Genomic DNA, 25625 nt, shown 5'->3' on the forward strand with positions numbered 1-25625 from the left:
AAAAACATGATGACCAAAGAAGGTTAAATATACAACACCTCCTATTTTATTTCAGCTACTGTTCTTTCTTTCCTCTTCAGCTGATAAAGCTTTTTTTTTTCTTCTCATCTTGACCTGGCTACCATGGATAGAAGAACTGATCAACTTCACATATTCTTTCTACCAATGATGGCTCCTGGCCACATGATACCACTAGTAGACATAGCCAGGCAATTTGCTAGGCGCGGGGCGAAGGCAACCATTATCACGACTCCTCTCAACGCGTCTAAATTCTCCAAAGCGATCCAAAGAGACAGAGAGTTGGGCAGTGATATTAGCATCCGTACGACCGAGTTCCCTTGCAAAGAAGCTGGATTGCCAGATGGCTGTGAAAACATAGCTTCTACTACTAGTACAGAGATGTATCTGAAATTCATCATGAGCCTATCCCTGTTTCAACAACCATTTGAACAATTCCTAGAAGAAGATCATCCAGATTGTCTAGTAGCAGCCCCTCAATTTTCATGGGCTGTTGATGTTGCAGCCAAGCTGGGGATTCCAAGACTATTTTTCAATGGCACTGGTTTTTTCCCTCTTTGTGCTATACATAGTTTGATGGAACACAAACCTCATTTAAAGATTGAATCTGACACAGAAGAGTTCATCATCCCTGGCCTTCCTGACACAATAAAGATGTCAAGGCAGCAACTTCCGGACCATTTAAAGTATGAAACAGAAAGCATAATAACTGAAATTGTTAGGAATATTATGAGAGCAGAAATGACTAGTTATGGAGCTATTGTAAACAGCTTTTATGAGCTGGAACCAAATTATGTAACACACAGGGAATTGGAAGGGAGAAAAGCATGGCACGTCGGTCCAGTTTCCCTCTACAACAAAGACAATGAAGATAAAGCCCAAAGAGGACATGGCATCTCCTATTGTGAGCATCAGTGTTTGGATTGGCTCAATACCAAGGAACCAAAATCAGTCATTTATATATGTTTCGGCAGTATGTCTGTCTTTTCATCCGCTCAGTTGCTTGAGATAGCAATGGCTCTTGAAGCATCAGACCAGCAATTTATTTGGGCGGTGACGCAAGATACAACCAATGAAGAGCAAACGTGGATGCCAGAAAGATTTGAGGAAAAGCTGAAGGGACGAGGACTGATAATCAAAGGATGGGCGCCCCAGGTGTTAATCCTTGATCATGAAGCCATTGGAGGTTTTGTCACTCACTGCGGGTGGAACTCGTTGCTGGAGGGAGTAACTGCTGGAGTGCCAATGGTCACGTGGCCACTGTCAGCAGAACAATTTTTTAATGAAAAGCTGCCCACGGAGATTTTAAAGATAGGAGTTCCAGTAGGCGCTCAAGCTTGGTCTTACAAAACAGATAGTACAGTCCCAATAAACAGGGAAAACATACAGAGAGCAATCACCAAACTGATGGTTGGTCAGGAAGCTGATGAGATGAGAAGCCGCGCAGCTGCCTTAGGAAATTTGGCTAAAATGGCTGTGGAGAAAGGTGGATCCTCTGACAACAGCTTGGGTTCCTTACTAGAAGAATTGAGGAAGAGGAAAAGCAGCTCCAACTGATGGGAGTTTGTTTATATGTGATAAAACAAGACCACTATAAAAATAAGTAGGTGTATCCACTAGACATCTTTGTGTTCGTGAAAACTCAGCTCAACAGAAATCAACCTTATGAACATGAAGGACGACATAAGCAAGAAGAAAAGAATATGGAAATGATATATCCGTAAGCATTAGATGAACACTGGAGAAAAAATTGTTTTTCCCATAGCATTAACATCAATTCGAATAGTGATAAGTGTGTGTTACTAGTCTATTAAATTCAATTAATGTAATACCATATTACCATTTTTAAGCATGCAAAATTCTTAGGAATAGACCAGTCCTATTATTGTTGCAAAATATCATAGCAAATGCTAATTGGTGGCCTCAAAAGATGGACCTGATTTAAAAACTGTATACGGTCGAAATAGATTTCAGTCTTAACATGTCCGGTATGGTTCGAAGGGTGATGTATCGAAGTAAGATCCCGAAGAGAGGACGAACTAACCTCGAACCCGGGAAGGCCGGTCCGTGTCGAGATCGATATCCTAATCGAACTCGAACAAAAATCGAACCATGACGTAGGGTAGACCTATCGTGCTGATAATCCGAAGACCGACCAACATTGATCTGGAATCAATTCGAGGGCTCGAACCAAGATCACTAGTTCGAGCCGAAATCAAGCTCGAACCAAAATCAAGTTTTTTAAACGAGATCGAGCTCGCAGACAAAAGTCGTTGCAATCCCACTAGAGGGAATCTTGGCAGAAACTATGGAAAAACTGACTTATCATGGGTCTCCCACTGAATGTTTTATTTTATTATGCTCGGTGCCGAATCTCTCCACTATAAAAGGGCTTGGTTATCATTTTTGTAGCACAGATTTTTCTGAGACTTACATTGTAATGAAAGTATTATATTCTTCTACAGTAAAGAATGGCTATTCTAGTTTCTTAGATTGATTCTATTTGTTGAATCCTAAGGTTCACTGTTCTTGATTGCCTTGTCTAGATTACACTCTCTCCAATCTACATTCACATTTTATTTATCCTTGTATTTTGTATTAAGTTGTGCCACATATCTTCGGAACTGCGTACAAATTCAACTCTATCTATTTTTTGGGTAAACAGTTTAGCGCCCACCGTGGGGCCGAGGATAACAGTGGTCATTTGATACAAATCTAAAAAAGAACACGCCATTGTGCCTCGCACTTATTTCCGAAAACATCTTCAATTCAGGGTCAGCTACGAATAGCCACCGATCGAATGGCTTCACCGATCGATTACGAAGCCGGCCTTCAAGATGAAACAAACAACTTGGCACCACCCGAGGCTCGAATCGAAGTACCCGAGATTCAAGTCGAAATACCACTGGATGTCAATTCACAAATAGCTTTGGAAGTGAATCAGCGTTCAGAACCGGAAAGAAGCATTCATGGCGGTACTCGATCCGTACCCCAACACACCCAAAACCCAAGGGAAATCGGGGCCAGCTTACGCATGATCTTCGAGATGTTGCAAGCCCAACAAGTAGCGATAGCTCAGCTACAGAGCCAAACTCGCGCACAAAGCAGGCCGGTTTCAATTCACTTCGAGAATTCACCCCCAGAGCAGAGCCTGCCATAGTGAAATCTAACGAGCAAGAATCGGGGACTACTCCCGGAATTACTAAATTGCTCGAAGAACTCACAAAACGAGTCGAAGCCAACGACAAGAGGGTGGAAACGTACAATGCTAGGGTCGACCAAATCCCGGGGGCTCCACCAATGATAAAAGGGCTTGATTCAAAAAAATTCATATAAAAGCCTTTTCCGTCGAGTGCGGCACCGAAGCCAATCCCCAAAAAATTTCGTATGCCCGAAATTCCCAAATATAACGGTACGATCGATCCTAACGAACATGTCACCTCTTACACATGTGCCATAAAAGGCAACGATTTGGAAGACGATGAGATCGAATCCGTGCTGTTGAAAAAGTTCGGGGAGACCCTCTCGAAAGGAGCTATGATCTGGTACCACAATTTACCGCCGAATTCCATCGATTCTTTTGCCATGTTAACAGATTCATTCGTAAAAGCACATGCTGGTTCCGGCCAAAGGGGACTATCTCACCTTTGGTGGTTTCGCATGCCATATTGAACCCGTTTAGGACCAGAGTTACGGGTACGATCTGATCCTGTAGGCCGAGCTGCTCCACTACCTTCAATCGGATGATGTTGGCCGAGCTACCTGGATCGATTAACACACGTGATCGAAGGCTGGAACCATCCAGGAAACAAAGTTTCACGTGATCGAAGGCGATATGAGATATAACTCCCTTTTCGGAAGGCCATGGATCCACGACATGAGAGCTGTGCCTTCGACCCTACACCAGGCCCTCAAATTCCCGACGTCGGGAGGTGTCAAAACGGTGTACAGAGAACAATCAGCCATGAAAGAAATGTTCGCCGTCGATGAAGCTAAACCAGTGTCCTCACTTTCGCCTATAAAAAGATCAGGCCCGGAAGGAGAACGGGACACCAAATAGCAATCACAGACATCGGCTTCAACCCAGCCAGACAACCAGAAAATCGAAGAGGATGGAGACCAAAGGGTCCCTCAATCTTTTGTGATTCCCGATGAGTCCGACGCCACAAAATCGACGATCGATGAGCTAGAGCAAGTCATATTAATCGAGCGCCGGCCCGAGCGAAAGGTATACTTGGGAACGGGGTTGATCCCTGAACTCAGGAAGAAACTCGTTCAATTTCTTATCAATAACATCGATTGTTTTTCCTGGTCCCATTTAGATATAACAGGGATCCCGCCGGACATAACGACGCATCAGCTAAGTTTGGACCCCAGGTTCAGACCGGTGAAGCAAAAGAGAAGACCCCAGTCCGATAGAAAGAACGCATTCATAAAGGACGAGGTAACCAAACTTCTCAAAGTAGGGTCCATTCGGGAGGTGAAATATCCCGAATGGTTAGCCAATGTAGTTGTAGTCCCTAAAAAAGGGGACAAACTTAGAATATGCGTGGACTATAAGGATTTGAACAAAGCATGCCCCAAAGATTCCTTTCCATTGCCCAATATCGATCGCATGATCGATGCCACGGCCGGCCGCGAGATCCTCACTTTTCTCGATGCCTATTCCGGGTATAATCAAATACAGATGAACCCAGAGGACCAGGAAAAAATCTCATTTGTCACAAAATATGGAACGTATTGTTATAATGTGATGCCCTTCGGGCTAAAAAATGCAGGGGCTACTTACCAACGCCTAGTGAATAAAATATTTGAAGAACAAATAGGAAAATCAATGGAAGTTTATATTGATGACATGTTAGTCAAGTCCCTGCGCGTAGAGGACCATTTAATTCATTTGCAGGAAACGTTCGAGATTTTGAGGAAATACAAAATGAAGCTCAACCCCGAGAAATGTGCTGTAGGGGTCGGTTCGGGCAAGTTCCTCGGCTTCATGCTATCACATCGGGGAATAGAGATTAACCCCGATAAAATCAAGGCCATCGAAGACATCGTCGTTGTAGACAGCGTGAAGGCCGTACAAAGGCTAACGGGTCGGATCGCCGCCTTAAGCCGGTTCATCTCAAGATCATCTGATCGAAGTCATAAATTTTTCTCTCTACTCAAAAAGAAGAATGATTTTTCTTGGACCCCGGAGTGCCAACAAGCATTAGAAGAACTAAAGAGATATCTATCAAGCGCACCACTGCTTCACACTCCAAAAACAGACGAGAAACTTTGTTTGTACTTGGCAGTATCGGAAGTCACCGTAAGCGGTGTCCTAGTTCGAGAAGAGCATGGTACGCAATTTCCCGTTTATTAGACGAGTCGAAACTTAGGAGAGGCGGAAACTAGATATCCGCTCCTAGAAAATTTGGCGCTTGCACTGATAAGCACCTCGAGGAAGTTAAGGCCACACTTTTAATGTCATCCCATATGTGTATTGTCCACTTACCCGCTTCGTAATATTTTGCACAAACCCGAGTTATCAGGCCGACTGGCCAAATGGGCCGTCGAACTCAGTGGGTACGATATCGAATATCAACCCCGCACGGCCATCAAGTCTCAAGTTTTATTAGACTTCGTGGCCGATTTCACACCAGCCCTCGTACCCGAAGTCAAAAAAACTGTTGAAATCAGGTACATCATCAGGGGTATGGATCCTTTTTACGGACGGGGCTTCGAACGTAAAAGGGTCCGGGCTGGGCATAGTTTTAAAACCACCCACGGGTGGCATTATTAGGCAATCTATTAAAACTATCAGGTTGACTAACAACGAGGCCGAGTATGAAGCCATGATTGCAGGTCTCGAGCTAGCTAGAAACTTGGGAGGAGAAGTCATTGAAGCCAACTGCGACTCCTTACTGGTGGTGAGTCAAGTAAACAAAACCTTCGAAGTTCGAGAAGGTAGAATGCAGAGGTATTTAGATAAACTGCTTATCACTTTGCGCCATTTCAAACAATGGACTTTACGGCATGTACCATGGGAACAGAATAATAAGGCCGACACGCTGGCGAATTTGGGATCGTCGGTCAAGGTAGATGATACGGGCTCGGGGAATATTGTTCAACTTTCGAGATCAGTAATCGAAGAAGGTCACGCCGAAATAAATTCTACAAGCTTAACCTGGGATTGGAGAAACAAGTATATTGAATATTTGAAAAGCGAAAAACTCCCATTGGACCCTAAAGATTCCAGAACCCTACGGACCAAAGCTGCTCGATTCACTCTGGCTTCGGACGGAACGCTGTACCGAAGAACGTTCGATGGACCGTTGGCGGTATGCTTGGGTCCGGGGGATGTCAATTACGTCCTACGGGAAGTGCATGAGGGTACTTGCGGGAACCACTCTAGAGCCGACATATTAGTCTAAAAAATAATCAGAGCAGGGTATTATTGGATCGATATGGGCAAAGATACGAAGGAATTTGTTCGTAAATGTGACAAATGTCAAAGGTTTGCACCGATGATCCACCAGCCAGGAGAGCAACTCCACTCGGTCCTATCCCCGTGGCCGTTCATGAAATGGGGAATAGATATCGTCGGCCCTCTGCCATCGACCCCAGATAAAGCCAAATTCATTTTGTTTATGACTGACTATTTTTCTAAATAGGTTGAAGCGTAGGCGTTCGAGAAAATAAGAGAGAAATAAGTTATAGACTTTATTTGGGATCATATTATATGCCGGTTCGGGATACCCGCCGAAATAGTATGTGACAATAGAAAACAATTCGTTGGCGGCAAAGTAACAAGATTCCTCGAAGACCACAAGATAAGAAGGATACTGTCGACGCCATACCACCCCAGTGGTAATGGGCAGGCCGAATCAACAAACAAAACCGTCATTCAAAACTTAAAGAAGAGGTTGAACGACGCTAAAGGGAGATGGAGAGAAATCCTGCCTGAAGTCCTTTAGGAATATCGGACAACGTCAAAATCCAGTACGAGGGCGACCCCGTTCTCCTTAGTATATAGATCCGAAGCATTGATACCAGTCGAGGTTGGTGAACCCAGTGCCAGATTTTGATTCGCGATGGAAGAATCAAATAACGAGGCTATGAATAAAAGCCTCGAACTATCGGACGAAAAGCGAGAAGCTGCTCTCATCCGAATGGCCTCCCAAAAGCAGCGAATCGAAAGATATTATAATCGAAGAACCAAGCTCCGCCATTTCAAGCCTGGGGACTTAGTGTTGAGAAAAATTACCATCAATACCCAAAATCCGAATGAAGGGAAGCTAGGACCAAATTGGAAAGGTCCATATCAGGTACTCGAAGACATCGGAAAGGGGTCATACAGGATCGGCGTTATAAACGGCAAACAGCTATCAAGCAGCTAGAATGTATCACATCTAAAGCGGTACTACTGTTAAGGTACAACCTTTCCTTATTCATTTATATATCGAAACTGACCCCTGCAGAAGTTTGAACAAGGGACGGATCTCTCGCCAGAAAGCACGCGTTGCACTCTTTTTCCCTTAGACCGGTTTTATCCCAAATGGGTTTTTTGGAAAGGTTTTTAATGAGGCAACCATTGATCGTGCAGCATTTATAATAATATCCGAGGTCCCGCAAGAAAGTTATTTCACAACAACAGGGTCCCAATAGGAAAAACTGTAAAGAGCCAAATGGTCAAAGCGAACCATGCTCATATAGATTGGCCCAAACCCAGGCGTGTAATAACGTGCGAAGAAAGTTCTCTTTTTTATCGGCATCTTATATCCAATGAAAATTCCTCTATTTAGAGATTTATTGCGCAATCAGAATTGAGATACAAATCGACCATTAAGCCTACGGGCTGCATTACTTCGAGTTTGAAATACTCACTCGATCATTAAGCCCACGGGCTACATTACTTCGAGTTCGAATCATTCACTCGATCAAGCCTACGGGCTATTTTTATTTCGAGTTCGAGCAAAACACTCACTCGACCATTAAGCCTACAGGCTACATTACTTCGAGTTCGAACCATTTACTCGATCAAGCCTACGGGCTATTTTTATTTGGAGTTCGAGCAAAACGCTCACTCGACCATTAAGCCTACGGGCTACATTACTTCGAGTTTGAACCATTCACTCGACCAAGACTACGAGCTGTTTTTATTTCGAGTTCGAGAAAAATACTCACTCGACCATTAAGCCTACGAGCTACATTACTTAGAGTTCGAATCATTCACTCGATCAAGCCTACGGGCTATTTTTATTTTGAGTTCGAGCAAAACACTCACTCAACCATTAAGCCTATGGGCTACATTACTTCGAGTTTTGAACCATTCACTCGACCAAGCCTACTGGCTATTTTCTATTTCGAGTTCGAGCAAACACTCACTCGACCACTAAGCCTATGGGCTACAATTTCAAGTCCGAGAAAAAACTCGCTCATTACGCCCACGGGCCATATTTCTTCAAAATCGAATCATTAACAACTAATGAACCTAAAGGGCTACATTGCCCCAAGTTTGAGTAAACGCTCGCTCGGTTGCAGAGGCTATGAGGTCCAAATTTGATTAAGCTGTTTAAAACAATTTGGAAACATTCATAAGGCAAATAAAGTCCTCGCAAGGCGGGAAACAAAAACAGAAGCAAATCAGCGAAAGGGGAGATATGTTTATACACAAATTTATCTGCATGGGTGATTACAATGTAAAAACTAGGAACTAAATTTCTCGACCGGGAGCGGTCTCTTCTTTATCAGGTTCCCCCCCCCCCCATTTTTGGATCCGCTCTTGCTCCCATCGTCGTCGTCATCACCGTCAGAAACCAGAGCTTCAGCATCAGCTTCAAGTTCTTTTTCCCTTTTTATCTCTTCCGCGAGATCGAAGCCGCGAGCATGAATCTCCTCGAGAGTTTCCCTTCTGGATCGGCACTTAGCAAGTTCGGCAATCCAATGCGCTCGACTATCGGCTGATTTGGCCGCCTCTCTTGCTTGGACTTGGGCAGCTTTAGCGTCAGCCCGATAGATGGCCACGAGCGCATCCGCGTCGGCCTTTGCCTTTTCAGCATCGGATTCGGCCTTGGCAAGTACAGAGGCCAACCGAGCCTCAAGCTCCTCAATTCTTCCTGCCTGAACCAGGCCTTTTTCCTTCATTTTCTGAAGCTGGGTTTCGGACGACGATAACTGGGCTCGAGCGGTCTCTTTTTCTGCAGCAAAGCGGTCCATACCTTCTTTCCACCGCAAGAACTCTATCCTTATCACATCGACCTCCTCACGAAGCTTCCCGATCATCTCGATTTTTTGTTGCAGCTGTGAGACCGAAATGTTAGCTATCGTTCCGGTATCAAGCCCATAGGCTTTCAAAAGCATCATTACCTGCTCAGACAAATCACTCTGATCTCGATAAGACTTGGCCAGCTCAGCTCGGAGGTCTTTTATATCCTCCTCTCTCTGCCCTAAGGAAAGTCTAAAGGAGTTCCTCTCGTCAGTAGCACGGTGTAGGTCTGTCGCGTATCGATGCAACTCATTCTGGGAATGAGAACATTATTCTCGATGGACTATCGCAGCCTACAAAGAAACAAGAAGCGAAGTTAATGAAAAATGAACATAAAGACAGTACCGACAAAAAAAAATAAAAAACATTTAAAGGCTCACCTGATTCAAAGCCTGTCGCAATCCGTGAAAAAGATCTGATTCTTCACTGGCACCGGCAACATCCTCGATACCGGTAAATAGGTCACGAAACGGATCTTCTCCATCATGGGGCCTGTCTAGATCGAGGGCTCCCAGAGCTTGAGCTTCACGAATCACCCCTGCGTAAAAAGCGGGAAAGGTAGGCGAATCCTCGATCGTTGCTGCCCCAAATGACTCGCTTGGAGCGTTCCCCTCGGCTCGGAGGGGTTCGAGGGGCTCTTCGATTGTAACCCCTGTCGGTTGACTCCTATGAGGGGCGTCTCCGACATCCAATAGTTCGGGGACTCTACCTGGATCTTTCTCCGGTATATCTTCAGTTCTAGGCGGAGCCTCATAGAACATCATCGATCCAGCCGGCGATGAGGCATCGGTGGCTCTCTTCGTTCGGACCGCCAGCGCGGACTCATTGTCCTCTTCTACTTATTCTTCATCTCCATCCCTTAAACGCAAAACAGATTCCACAGTCAAAGGAATGACATTCTTGTTCGGCTTACAAGCCGTCCTCTTCTTCGGATTTGGATATTCCGGAGCCGAGGCTCTTTTTTTTTTATTTTCCTTCACCGGCTTTGGGACAGAGGTAGAAACATCCTCCTCATTGGACAGAGGCCTCAAGATCGCGTCTTTACCCAAACTTGCATATGGGAAACTTTATAAAAAATATTTTGAAAAAAACCCTCGTTCGGATCATCAGAATCCAAGAAAAGAGCTTACCATAATTTTTGGCCTCCCACCGACCCTTTGACAAATCACGCCACGAGCCCTCGGCGTATGTGGAGGTCGAAACAAGAACCCTTACGCAATTCTTGAGATCGGGAATCGCTCCGGGCATCCAGGGAACCGCTGCATCACAAGAGGATGAGTGTCGATAAGAGAATAAATGGAAGAACAAAATAGAAGCAACAACAAGATCATACTTACGTTTCATGTTCCACTCCTCAGGAAAGGGCATCTTCTCAGTCGGGATCAAGTCCGAAGTCCTTACTCGAACGAACCTGCCCATCCAACCCCGGTCTCTGTTCTCGTCAATACTCGAGAACAGAGACTTGGTAGCCCGACGCTGGAGTTTTATTAACCCTCCTCGAAAAAGTCAGGGACGGTACAGCCGGATAAGATGATCGAGGGTGAACGGCATCCCCTCGATTTTGCTCACAAAATATCGGATCAGGATAACGATCCGCCATAAGGAAGGATGGACCTGGCCTAGGGTTACCTGATATTGTCGACAGAAGTCGATAATGACGGAATCAAGGGGACCCAAAATGAAAGGGTAAGTATATACGTTCAAAATCCCTTTCGCGTAAGAAGTGATATCTTCGTCAGGGGTAGGTATTATTACTTCTTTTTCACCTCAATTGCAATCCTTCTTTAACAGATCGAGGTGCTTCTCGGTTATCGAATACATGTACCTCGATACCGGCTCACATCGGCCAAGGACCGATGAACCTTTATCAACCTTAAAATCTGAAGTAAGGACGCATGCCTCGGGAACACACTCCTCAGGCCGTGGTTCTGTCGGTGCCTCATCGGCGACACACTGTGAAGATGAAGCCTTCTCTTTCTGAGGAATGGTTTGCCATGTTTTCGCCATTTTTGAATACAAAAGTAAGGAATAGAAGGAAGTAACAGAGGTTTGGTATAATTGAAGAAGGGATTTTTCGGAAAGAAATCACAGCTTTACTGGTAAGTTGGAGAGTACGAAGAAGAACTTGGGAAATTTTGGAAGATAGAAGATGTAAAAATGGTAAAGGATAAAGATAAGAGTTATTTATAGGTTCAAACGATGGCGGTTCAGTATCAGTAGTGGTCGACCACCGCCTGGCATGCATTAAATGCCTTGAAAGACTAAACCGATGGGACAGCTTCCAGATGCGTCATAGTCGAACCCGATGGAAACGACAAGATATAATCCGATCGAGCTGTTGAAAATCATATCATTTCTCTCCGCATTCTTTCTGAGAAACGAGGGGACTATCTGTATACGGTCAAAATAGATTTCAGCCTTGGCATGTCCGGTATGGTTCGAAGGGTGATGTATCGAAGTAAGATCCCGAAGAGAGGACGAACTAACCTCGAACCCGGGGAGACCGGTCTGTGTCGAGATCGACATCGTAATCGAACTCGAACAAAAATCGAACCATGACGCAGGGTAGACCTATCGTGCTGATAATCTGAAGACCGACCAACATTGATCTGGAATCAATTCGAGGGCTCGAACCATGATCGGGCTCGAACCAAGATCACTAGTTCGAGCCAAAATCAAGCTCGAACCAAAATCAAGTTTTCTAAACGAGATCGAGCTCGCAGACAAAAGCCGTTGCAATCCCACTAGAGGGAATCTTGGCAGAAACTATGGAAAAGCTGACTTATCATGGGTCTCCCACTGAATGTTTTATTTTATTATGCTCGGTGCCGAATCCTTCCACTATAAAAGGGCTTGGTTATCATTTCTGCAGCACAGATTTTTCTGAGACTTACATTGTAATGAAAGTATTATATTCTTCTACAGTAAAGAATGGCTATTCTAGTTTCTTAGATTGATTCTATTTGTTGAATCCTAAGGTTCACTGTTCTTGATTGCCTTGTCTAGATTACACTCTCTCCAATCTATATTCACATTTTATCTATCCTTGTATTTTGTATTAAGTTGCGCCACATATCTTCGGAACTGCGTATAAATTCAACTCTATCCATTTTTCGGGTAAACACGAACAAAAATAAAAATTCAAGTCATACCCAAAAGACTGATTCTCTTGTATGAATAACACATTTGCCTTATGATTGATTAGAAGAGTGCAAGTTATAAATTGTTATCAATACTGTGTTCAAAATCAGAAAATCAGATAAGAAAACAAACGTTAGGTCAATAAACAAATTGTAAAATAATTCTGAGCCTACTGAATTTACAGTGTGTCCTTAAGGAATTTAATCCCCTCAAGGTTATGGATTAATTCCTCCCAGGATAGAACGGAATAACTATTCTGTGATAGCGGCACTATAAATTATATAACTTCAGCGAACTCAACAAACGGAGCAAATCACACTTGACACTTATATTTATTTGGAAAATAATGCAATAATGTAGAAAAGAGGGGAGAAGTTTTTAGATTTTTCATATCTGAAAAATAAGGCCAAGCCTCTAAATTTATAGACAAAGGAAGAGTGAGATGGAGAGGTGCAAGTTAAAAGGTGTCTCTTCCATTTTTCCATTCACACCCTTTAAAGAAAAAATACAACAATCCCCTACATGATTGGGGAATGGACATATGTGAAAAAACATGCATGAAAATACTGTGTGATTCGCAAATAAAGATTAATCGCATCTGGATAAGTAGGTTTTCCTTTAAACTTTCTGTAGTGAACTTATGTCGGATATACTCGGTCAATCGGTAAATTTGATATCTTTGAACCGTCGAGCTTTGGTGTATACCTAGACAACCATAAATCACACATTCAATCCTTAACCGTCTTTGGTTCTCATGGTTGTGTTCGTTTCAGCCATGAACACCGCTTGGTTTCATGAGTGCTTAGAGAATGGGCATTTACTTTCATTCCCCTTAAAGCGGCTTATACTTCACACTCACATAGGTGATTTCTAAACGTGTAATCTTATAGACACACTATCTGGTCATATCCTGCCAAACTTAGCAAATCATTAAAAGCTTTATTGACTCATCAAAAAGCCTTAATGCTTTACCTTGATTTCTGGACATTGTCTTCATCACGAGAATAGGTTGTGTTATTTGACAATGTTGAACCACCATTCATAACTTTGTTTGATCTTTTTGAACCTAGCTCTTGGAATCTCCAGTCTGCTAGGTAGAGTTACCACCATGATGACTTGTCCTGGGCCTTAGCCCTATTTCCTTCGATGATCTTTCAACTGCCTCTCTAGATATGCCTTTTATAAGTGGATCCGACAGGTTATCTCTTGACTTTACATAGTCAATCGTGATAACACCACTAGAGAGTAGTTGTCTGACGGTATTGTGTCTCCGTCGAATGTGACGAGATTTTTCGTTATACATAAGGCTCCCTGCCCTGCCTATTGTTGTTTAACTATCACAATGTATACATATAGGTGCCAAAGGTTTGGGCCAAAATGAAATATCTTCCAAGAAATTCCAGAGCCATTCAGCTTCTTCACCGGCCTTGTCTAAGGCTATAAACTCAGCCTCCATTGTAGAGCGGTCAATGCACAGTTGTTTGGACGATTTCCAAGACATCATTCCTCCACCAATTGTTTAGAATCGGTTGAACCGGTGATCTAATTTGCATCACTATACCCCCCCTATTATCGCGGGATACTTATTGTAGTGCAAAAGCATAATTTGGAGTATATTTCAAATATCTCAAAACTCATTTCATTGACATGAAAGTTCAATGCAAACTTTCTTATGTCGTAGATTAATACGCCTCGACTTTCGATTGCATATAAAATTATTGACTACACTTAATGTAGTAATAGTATATTATAACAACAGCTGAAATGATTGGCATCAGTTGTGGCCACAACTTTTTAATATATAACACATTTATTATGAACGGTCATGTTTATACAAAATATATAAACGCACTTTTCATGAAAAGTCACAGCCTTCCAGGTGACACCCTTTCATAAAGAGCTAAACATTATAAATGTTCAAGAAAGAACAAATTATTTCTGGAACGGCACGTAAACAACTTTCGAATTTGTAGTTTCATTACTAGTCATTACTAAGACTGAACAAGTAATGAATTCACCGACTACCGTATCAATATCCCTAAGGATTTGTGGGATTCGAAGAATCATATCATCTAATTCTTCTAGATAATATATACATCCCGTCTAGCATTAGCTTTTGTTATGCATAAGCTAAATGCCCCCACATTTCACATGTTTCATGTGCCTTTTCTATCAACATATAATCCATATACAAACAAATAATGACTACATACTTTAGAGTATTCTTAATATAAATACACTAGTTTGAAACCATTTGACAACATTTTCTAGTCAAATTCTGCATGCTATTGTTTGAGTATTTGTTTTAGTCCGTAAAGTGACTTATCAAGTCCACACACCTTCTTTCTTTTCCAAGAACCACGAACCCTTCAGGTTGTTCCATATAAATTTCTTCCTCCAAATCTCTATTTAAGAAGGCTGTCTTTTACGTCCATCTGATGGATTTCAAGGCCATACACGGTGGCTAATGCTATTACTATCCGAATAGATGTAATTCTCGTTACAGGTGAGTATGTGTCAAAGTAATCAAGACCTTCTCGTTGTCTTAATCCTTTGGCAATCAATCTTGCCTTATATTTGTCAATAGTACCATCAGCTTTTATTTTCCTTCTGAAAATCCACTTAGAACCCAAAAGTTTATTTCCTGGAGGATGATCAACCAATTCTTAAGTATAATTACTTAATATGGGTTCTATCTCACTATTGACTACCTCTTTCTAACATTGTGCTTTCGAGCAAGACATTGCTTCTTTAAATGTTTGAGGCTCAATTTCTAACAAGAATATTAGAAAATCTGGTCCAAAGGAAGTAGTTGTCTTTTGACGCTTACTACGTCTTGGATTCACCTCATTAGGTGTACTTTTCTTTTTTTCTTTCCGAGGTCACTTAGATATTTCACTAGACAACTCACATTCCTTTTTATACGGATAAATATTCTCAAAGAATTCAGTATTATCTTATTCGATTACCGTATTAATATGAATATCTGGATTTTCTGATTTATGAATCAGAAAATGATATGCCTTACTATTTGTTGCATATTCTATGAAACCGTAATTAATAATTTTCGGTCGGATCTTTACCCTTTTGGGTTTAGGAACTTGCACTTTAGCTAAGTACCCTCACACTTTAAAATATTTAAGTTGGGCTTCTTTCCATTCCATTTTTCATATGGAATGGATTGTGTCTTGCTATGGGGAACTCGACTGAGTATACGGTTATCTGAAAGAATAACTTTCCTCCCACAAGTTCTGGGGTAAAACAGAACTTATCAACAAGGCATTCATCATCTTCTTTAACGTTCTATTTTTTCTTTCTGCAATTTCATTAGATTGTGGTGACTAAGGGCCTGTCGTTTGATGAATAATACCATATTCCAAACATATTTCTTCAAAAGGAGATTCACATTCACCGCCCCTTTTTACTTTATAGAGCCAACCACAAGAACTGTTGTTTGTGTCACTACAGAGCCAGAATCAATAAATAGTGAAGTTTTAAATTTTCAAACCAATCTGACACATTCAGAATTAATAAACGGTGAAGTTTTTAGGCTTCAAACCGAATAATAAATTAGAATAGAAAATCACTAAGATTTTAATCTCCAAAACGAGTATAAAGTCACTTAGACTTTAATTTCCGACAAATGAATAGAATGTCACGAAGACTTTAGTCTCAACAAACAAGTAATAAATCACGCAAATTTTAACTCGAAGCAGGAGTAAAAAAATCACGAAGATTTTAGTCTCCAAAATAAGAGTAGAAAATCACAAGAATTTTATCTCTTCAAATGATTTTCCAACTAAACTATTATAATATTTAAACAGTTTGATCACTTACTCTAATCAAACAAATATATGCTGAGTTACTTCCTTGAAGGAGAGCTTGTCCAAAGGACACCTGATTTTTCCCACCAATTTACCAATTCCTCCATTATATGAACCGATATTTACTATTTCTAAACAAAATAATTGTTTCCAAGAAATAATTTTGGCACTAATTCAAAGAAGCCACCACTGGCAACTCATGAACCGACTATGTTTTTGTAAAACGTTGTCTTCTGTTCTCTTTTCCTCATTCTACACCGATGACTCAAGAAGTGAATGGTGCCTTCTTTTTATTATGGCTCAAAAGGCAAGAGTACTTTAATCCAATTAAAATCAATTTGGACCGGAACGGAAAAGTGTTTTCTTTGCTTTTTCCCGAAAAGGTCCAACAAACAAAATTTAATTTTAAAGAAAACTTCAATACAAAATTGGTCCAACGAGCATTTTTCATATTTTTACCAATTGAGTCTAGAATAGGCATCATAACGTCGTTTCTTAGTGAAATCAGGAAAAACAAACTCAAGCAACACTTTGATGGACCATTTGCCATAAAGGCATATCGACAGAGAAGACAGTGGGAAAACAGAATTTCACAACAGTCACAATTACCAACACAGTTAATTCTTCCACATTGATAACACCCATAATCGAGACACTTATCACACTGTCGCCCAATTTTCTTTGCAAAATTTCTCCTTCTCAATTGCATTAGAACTGTTGTTCCAGTCTTTTATCCCTTTTGAACACTATATAAATATTTAATAATCAGAAAAGACAAAATATTCCATGAATGATTTATTAGTTATGCCGTCAAAATCGTTTCTTTTCAGTTGGAAACTTTTGGAATATCAACACTAATAAATACCGAATAGCACTTACAAACATTCCAGAGCATCATGTGGCATCACACCGTACAGTTCCACACAATTGCATTGTTTCACCAAGAAAGCCATTGCCATATAAGTATATAACAACGGATATACGCAGACGAGGAAAAACAAGACTGTAAAATCAATAGTCTGTTACTTCCTCTTTTTCATTTGATCTTCAACAGATGATAATATGAACACAGAAAATAAATATAAATTCCTTAAGATTGTTATTAATACTGTGTTCAAAATCAGAAAATCAGATAAGCAAACAAACGCTAGTTAAATAAACAAATTGTAAAATAATTCCGAGCTCACTTAATTCACAGTGTGTCGTTAAGGAATTTAATTCTCTCACTATTGCCCAAGGTTATGGATTAATTCCTCCCAGGATAGAACGGAATAACTATTCTTTGATAGCGGCACTACAAATCACAGAACTTCAACAACTCAACAAACAGAGCAAATCACACTTGACACTTATATTTATTTGAAAAATAATGCAACAATGTAGAAAAGAGGAAAGAAGTTTTCAGATTTTTCATATCTGAAAAATAAGGCCATGCCTCTAAATTTATAGACAAAGAAAGGGTGAGATGAGAGGTGTAATCCAAAAGGTGCCTTTTTCATTTCTCAAAAAAAAAAAAGCAATATAAATAACAAGTCACTATCGCAAGAAAATTGTTAAATCTCTTATGGGGTTAATGTCTAATGATATAGCAGATTTGGTGATATCTTCTGTGTCTTGTTAGGAATCGAGACAAAGCTACGTGCAGTTCAGTTATATTAGAAAATTCTATCTAATAAACTTTATTCTCAAAGTGTTAGCCAAGGCCAGAGGGTGGAAACCTAATGTTTCTGGTTTTAAACATGGAAAGGACAACAAACTTTATTTATATATGATGAACAATAAGAGCCCACATTAACTGTCACCACCTCACATTCCCTCCGTAGGAGATCGTGATGGCACCTAATCTCTAAAACTTTATTCTTTATGTCTCTATACATCAAAGTCTAAAGCAAATAAGAAAGACAACATAATAAGATAGAAGGGGACTCCGGAGTCTGCGGACGCTGGCAGATATACCTCGAAGTCTCTTCGTACAGCTAGTTTACTGATGTCTGGTCTGGTAAGGTGTACCCGGATCTGCACAAGAAGATGTGCAGAAGCGTAGTATGAGTACACCACAACGGTATCCAGTAAGTGTCAAGTCTAATCTCGGTAGAGTAGTGACGAGGTCAGGTCAGGCCCTACTGAAAAATAATAATTGCATGGTAAAATGTTTAACAATATAATAACATAAAATAAAAATGAAAATGAATCAAGTAGCATGTCACCATTTAATTACACAAAATAATAGCAAATAATATCTCGTGGAATCAAAACAGAATTCCTTTCAACTTTAAGAAAAATCACAACAAATAATTAAAGGCAATAGCGGCCATAGATCAATATCAACAAGGGCACTCCCGAGGTACCGCCTCGTAGTCCCAAATCATAAATAAATTCACAATATCTCATTTCCTTATCTCACCGCGGGAGCCTTCACAATGTATTTTAAAGAAAATATTTTTTTCTATAATAACATCCCGCGTTTTAGCCATCCTTATCATACCGCATGACTTCTAGTAGTTCCCTCTACTAACCACGAGTATCAAGCCACCCTTATTTCATCGCATGCGTTTCAATATCCAGACCTTATACCACCGCATGGGTATCAATATCATAATATATCACAATTTGCACCTCAAGCGCTCAAATAATTTAACTTGCCAAAATAATTCAACAACAATATTTTTCACAATAAAGAGCTCACGACTCATGCCAAAATAAATAATCAATAATATTTTTTTCACAATAAAGAGCTCACGGCTCCATTACAATGAGTACGAATATCTTATAAAAATATTCAGGAATAAATAATTCAGCAAAATAATATTTTAAAATCTTTAATACGTTGCTTCAATACCAAATTTAAAATATCAAAATACTTCATATTAATAATATTTATTTTAAAGAAAATCAACCTTCAAATAATGCACAGAATAAAATAAATCAAGTTCCAACTAAACAGGTAAGACAATTAGCACGAAAAAGGCCAAGCAAATTTAAAGTATATAAATCAAATCAATGATGGAGAATACAACAAGATTTAATAATTTAATTAATATGCAACAGTGATCTACACAATTTAAAAATAAAATCCTTCATATTTAACCCGTGTACACGACTTTCATTACATTACAATTAATATCAATCCTAGGAGAAATTTCCCCCACACAAGGTTAGACAAGTCACTTACCTCGACTTGCTCCAATTTAACCGAGTAGTATGCTTTTTCCTCGATTTTTTGACTATTATCGACTCGTATCTAGTCATAATTAATTCGATACAGTCAACAAAAATTATAGGAATCAATTTCATAAAAAAATACTATATTTTTCAATAAAATCCGAAATTAGCTCAAAAATCACCTGTGGGACTCACGTCTCGGAATCCGGCAATAGTCACAAAATTTGATAACCCATTTGATTACGAGTCCAACCATATAAGTTTCACTCAAATCCGACTCCGAATCAATACCGAAATCTCAAAAATTCGTTTCTATGAGATTTCAAGAATTTTCCAAATTTCAATCTCAAAACATTAATTAAATGGTGAAAACAAATGATATATTTATGTATATAGACCAAATCCGAGTTAGAATCACTTACCCCAATGTCTTTCCTTGAAAATCTATCAAAATCACCTCTGCTTAAGGGCCAGTTTGTTAAAAATGGCGAATGGGATGAATGCCCTCTTTTATAAATCTGCCCAGGCAGACTTCAGAACTGGACCCCGATCGTGGCTTTGATCATGGCCCTCGAGCCTAGGCCTCGATCGTGGCTTCAATCACAGGCTCGAGCCTGGACCTCGATCATGGCCTCGATTATGGCATCGAGCCTGGTCCTTCGATCATGGCCTCGAGCTTGGTCCTTCGATCATGGCCTCGAGCCCGGTCCTTCGATCATGGCCTCGAGCTTGATCCTTCGATCATGGCCTTGAGCCTGGTCCTTCGATCATGGCCTTCGATCATAGTATCGAGGCTGGACCTCGTGTCTGGCTTCGACCCTGGGCTCGATATCTGGGCTTGATCTTGGGCTCGATCACAGTCCAGAATATCCAGTAGAAGAGAAAAGATTGCAGCAGTTTTTTAAGTCCAATTGTTTATCTGTTAACCATCTGAAACTCACCCGAGGCCCTCGGGACCTCAACCAAATACACCAACAAGTACTAAAACATCATATGAATTTATTTGAAACCGCATATCACATAAAACGATGCTAAAATCACGAATCATGCTCCAATTCAAGCTTAATGAAACTTAGAATTTCCAACATCTACATTCGAAGTCGAAACCTATCAAATCAAGTCTCATTGATCTCAAATTTTGCACACAAGTCATAAATGACATAACACAGCTATGAAAAGTTTTGGAATTGGATTTCGACCCCGATATCAAAAAGTCAACTCCCCGGTCAAACTTCCAAACTTTAAATTCCTATTTTAGCCATTTCAAGCCTAATTTCACTACGGACTTCCAAATAAAATTTCGATCACGCTCCTAAGACCAAAATTACCATACGAAGTTGTTGGAATCATCAAAATTCTATTCTGGGATAGTTTGCATATAATTCGACATCCGGTCACTATTTGAACTTAAACTTTTAATTTTTTATCAAAATTCTATATCTCGGAATTTGATTCCGGGTATACGTCCAAGTCCCAAATCACGATACGGGCCTACCGGAACTGTCAAAATATTGATCTGAGTCCGTTTGCTCAAAATATTTATCAAAGTCAACTCAGTTGGGTTTTAAAGCTCTAATTCACATTTTAATCCATTTTTCACATAAAAACTTTTCGGAAAATTTTACGGATTGCGCACGCAAGTCGAGTAATGATAAATAGTACTTTTTGAGGTCTTAGAACATAGAATTAATTATTGAATTTAAAGATGACATTTTTAGGTCATCACATTATCCACCTCTAAAACAAACGTTCGTCCTCGAGCGGAGTTAGAAAAAATACATGAGCTGGTGAATAATTGTGGATAACAGCTGCGCATATCATGCTCAGTCTCCCAAGTCGCCTCCTCGACTGGATGACCCCTCCACTGAACCTTCACGAAAGCAATATTTTTTGACCTCGGCTTTCGAACCTACCTATCTAAAATGGCCACCGGTTCCTCAACATAAGATAGATCCTTGTCCAACTGAACCGAACTGAAGTCTAACACATAAGACGGATCGCCGTGATATTTCCGAAGCATAGAAATATGGAACACCGGATGAACTGCAGAGATGCTAGATGGTAGTGCAAGTCTGTAAGCCACCTCTCCAACTCTCTCAAGAATCTCAAAAGGTCCAATATACCTAGGGCTCAACTTGCCCTTCTTCCCGAACCTCATCACCCCTTTCATAGGCGAAACCTGGAGAAGGACCCGCTCACCAACCATGAATGCAACATCACAAACCTTCCGATCTGCATAACTTTTCTGTCTAGATTGGGCTGTACAAAGTCAATCCTGAATCAACTTAACTTTTTCCAGGGCATCCTGAACCAAGTCTGTACCCAATAGTCTAGCCTCGCTCGGTTCGAACCAACCCACCAGAGACCGGCACCGTCTACCATACAAAGCCTCATACGGAGCCATATGAATGCTTGACTGGTAACTGTTATTGCAAGCAAACTCCGCAAGTGGTAAGAACTGATCCCAAGCACCCCCAAAATCTATCACACACGCACGGAGCATATCTTTCAGTATCTGAATAGTGCGTTCGGTCTGTCCATCCGTCTAAGGGTGAAATGTTGTACTCAACTCCATACGAGTACTCAACTCTCGTTGTACAGCCCTCCAAAACTGTGAGGTAAACTATGTACCCCGGTCAGAGATGATAGATACCGGTACACCGTGAAGTCTGACAATCTCGCGAATATATACCTGAGCCAGCTACTCTAAAGTGTAAGTAGTAATCACATGAATGAAATGAGCTGACTTGGTCAATCTATCCACAATCACCTAAACTGCATCGAATTTCCTCTAAGTCTGTGGGAGTCCAACAACAAAACCCATAATGATTTGTTCCCATTTCCATTCTGGAATTTCTAACTTCTGAAGCAATCCACCCGGTCGTTGATGCCCATACTTCACTTGATGGCAATTTAGGCACCGAGCTACATATTCCATTATGTCTTTCTCCATCTGCCTCCACCAATACTACTATTTCAAGTCCTGATATATCTTTGCAGCACCCGGATGAATGGAGTACCGCGAACTGTGAGCCTCCTGGAGAATTAACTCACGCAAACCATCTACATTAGGCACACATAGCCTGCCCTACATTCGTAATACACTGTCATCTCCAATTGCGACTTCCTTGGCATCACCATACTAAACTGTGTCCTTAAGGACAAGCAAATGGGGGTCATAGTACTGACGCTCTCTAATCCGATCATAAAGAGAAGACTGAAAAACCACACAAGCCAAAACTCGACTCGGCTCGAAAATATCCAACCTGAAAAACTGGTTGGCCAAGTCCTGAACATCCAAGGCTAAAGGCCTCTCTGCTATTGGTAAATATGCTAAGATTCCCAAACTCTCCGCCTTACGACTCAAGGCATCCGCCACTACATTGGTCTTCCCAGGATGATAGAGAATGGTGATATCATAATCCTTAAGCAACTCCAACCATCTCCGCTGCCGCAAATTAAGATTCTTCTGTTTAAACAGATATTGTAGACTCCGGTGATCGGTGTAGACCTCACAATGGACACCGTATAAGTAATGCCGCCAAATCTTCAAGGCATGAACAATAGCTGCTAACTCAAGGTCATGTACATGATAATTCTTCTCATGCACCTTTAATTGTCTGGATGCGTAGGCAATCACCCTACCGTCTTACACCAACACTGCGCCGAGACCAATACACGAAGCATCACAATACATAGTATAAGACCATGTACCTGTAGGTAATACCAATATTAGGGCTATAGTCAAAGTTGTCTTGAGCTTTTGGAAGCTCTCCTCACATTCCTCGGTTCACTTGAACGGAGCACCCTTCTGGGTCAATTTGGTCATAGATGCAGCAATAAAAGAGAAACCATTTACAAATCGGCGATAATACCCTGCCAAACCAAGGAAACTCTGGATTTCCGTAACTGAGGACGGTCTGGACCAACTCTGCACTGCTTCAATCTTCTTCGGATCTACCTTGATCCCCTCGCACGAAACTATATAGCCCAAAAATCCTACTGAATCAAGCCAGAATTCATACTTTGAAAATTTTGCATATAACCTCTTTTCTCTCAAAGTATGAAGCACAGTCCTCATGTGTTGTTCATGATCTTCCCGGCTCTGGGAATACACTAGAATGTCGTTAATAAACACAATGACAAAAGAATCAAGATAGGGATGAAATACACTATTCATTAAGTGCATAAATGTTGTTGGGGCATTGGTTAGCCCAAAAGACATCACAATGAACTCTTAATGACTGTACCGAGTCCTGAAAGTAGTCTTCAGGATATCTGGCTCCCGAATCTTCAACTGATGATAGCCTGAATGCAAGTCGATCTTAGAGAATACTCTGCACCCTGAAGCTGATTAAATAGGTCATCAATACATGGCAATGGATACCTGTTCTTCACTGTAACCTTGTTTAGCTGGCGGTAATCAATACACATCCGTATAGAACCACCCTTCTTCTTTACAAATAAAACAGGAGCACCCCAAGGCGATACACTGGGCCGAATAAAGCCCTTATCCAGCAATTCCTGTAATTGTTCTTTTAATTCTTTCAACTCTACTGGGGCCATACGATATAGTGTAATAGAAATGAACTAAGTGCCCGATAACAAATCAATACCAAAATCAATATCCCTATCAGGTGGCATACCCGGAAGATCCGCTGGAAATACATCAAGAAAATCCCTTACTATAGGAACTAACTCCACTGTAGGAATATCAATACTAACATCTCTTACATAGGCCAAATACGCATCACACCCCTTCTCAACCATTCGTTGAACTTTAAGAAATGAAACAACCCTGCTAGAAACATGATCTGAGGTACCTCTCCACTCTAGCCGCAGTAGACTTGGCATAGCCAACGTCACCGTCTTGGCGTAACAATCAAGAATAGCATGATAGGGCAACAACCAATCCATGCCCAAAATAATATCAAAATCCACCATACAGAGCAATAATAAATTGGCCCTGGTCTCAAAACCACTGATAACAACTAAACACGACTGATACACATGGTCCACAATAATAGATTCACCCATGGGTGTAGATACATAAACAGAATAACTCAAGGAATCACGTGATACGCCCAAATAAGGGGCAAAATAAGATGACACATAAGAATAAGTGGAGCCTGGATCAAATAAGATTGATGCATCTCTATGACAGATCGGAATAATACCTGTGATAACAGAATCAGATGCAACGGCATCTGTCCTAGCAGGAAGGGCATAATATCCAGCCTGGCCTCCCCCTCTAGGGCGACCTCTACCTGCCCGACCTCCACCTCTAGCTGGCTGTGCAGGTGAAGTGGCAACTGGTGCAGTAATCATGGCCTGAGAAGCCTGAGGACCCTGTGGAATAGGTGGGGCCTGAGAAATTTGTGGAGATGCACCCCTCCTAAATCTGGGGTAATCTCTCATAATATGACGAGTGTCACCACATTGAAAATAAGCCCTCGAAGGACGTGGCTACTGGGACTGGATCGGGCCCGATCGACTAGACAGTCCGCTGAAAGCACCCCATACATGAGGTACAGTAGACACTGGCGGTGCATAATATAATGGAACCTAAGGTCTGGGAGTAGCCGGAATACCATTGAAAGCTGGAAGTGTTGAATGAATAGGACGGCTCACATAACCTCTACCATGACGGGCTGCAACTGGGGCATGAGAATTATTATATGTGCCAGAATCTCGGGGTCTCTTAGCTTCCCTCTCTTCCCTCTCCTGAGTCCGCATACCTTCCAATCTCCTAGCAATTGACACCACATGTTGGTATGTGATGTCCATCTCTAACTCTCGGGCCATACTATATCTGATACTAGGGTGGATACCCTCAATAAATCTGCGAACTCGCTCTCGAACAGTAGCAACTAAGGTTAGTGCAAGCCTAGCCAAATCACTGAATCGGACCGCATACTCTAACACAGTCAAAGAACCCTGGCGCAGCTGCTCAAACTCTGCGCGCCATGCATCTCTAAGACTCTGAGGAACATACTCCCTTAAGAACATATCTGAAAATTGAGTCCAAGTGAGTGAAGTTGCCTTAGCCAGACTATCCAACTCATATGCCCGCCACCACTTGTAGGCTGCTCCTCTAAACTGGAATACCGTAAAAAAAAACCACTGGAATCCACAATACTCATAGTACAAAGGATACGGTCACATTCCTCCAGAAAACCCTGAGCATCCTCTGAAGCTAAATCACTGAAAGTGGGAGGGTGGTACTTCTTGTA

The 25625-nt window shown here is 41.2% G+C and overlaps 1 protein-coding gene across 1 annotated transcript; it reads left to right on the plus strand.

The window, feature by feature from the left end:
* Positions 1 to 1877, plus strand: LOC107800204 (scopoletin glucosyltransferase-like). The gene has a single exon (XM_016623356.2). It carries the CDS (start codon positions 124 to 126, stop codon positions 1573 to 1575), a length of 1452 nt encoding a protein of 483 aa, XP_016478842.1. The 5' UTR covers positions 1 to 123; the 3' UTR covers positions 1576 to 1877.
* Positions 1878 to 25625: the final 23748 nt, after the last annotated feature.

Source organism: Nicotiana tabacum, chromosome 19 (assembly GCF_000715075.1).
Source record: "Nicotiana tabacum cultivar K326 chromosome 19, ASM71507v2, whole genome shotgun sequence".
Taxonomy (NCBI): domain Eukaryota; kingdom Viridiplantae; phylum Streptophyta; class Magnoliopsida; order Solanales; family Solanaceae; genus Nicotiana; species Nicotiana tabacum.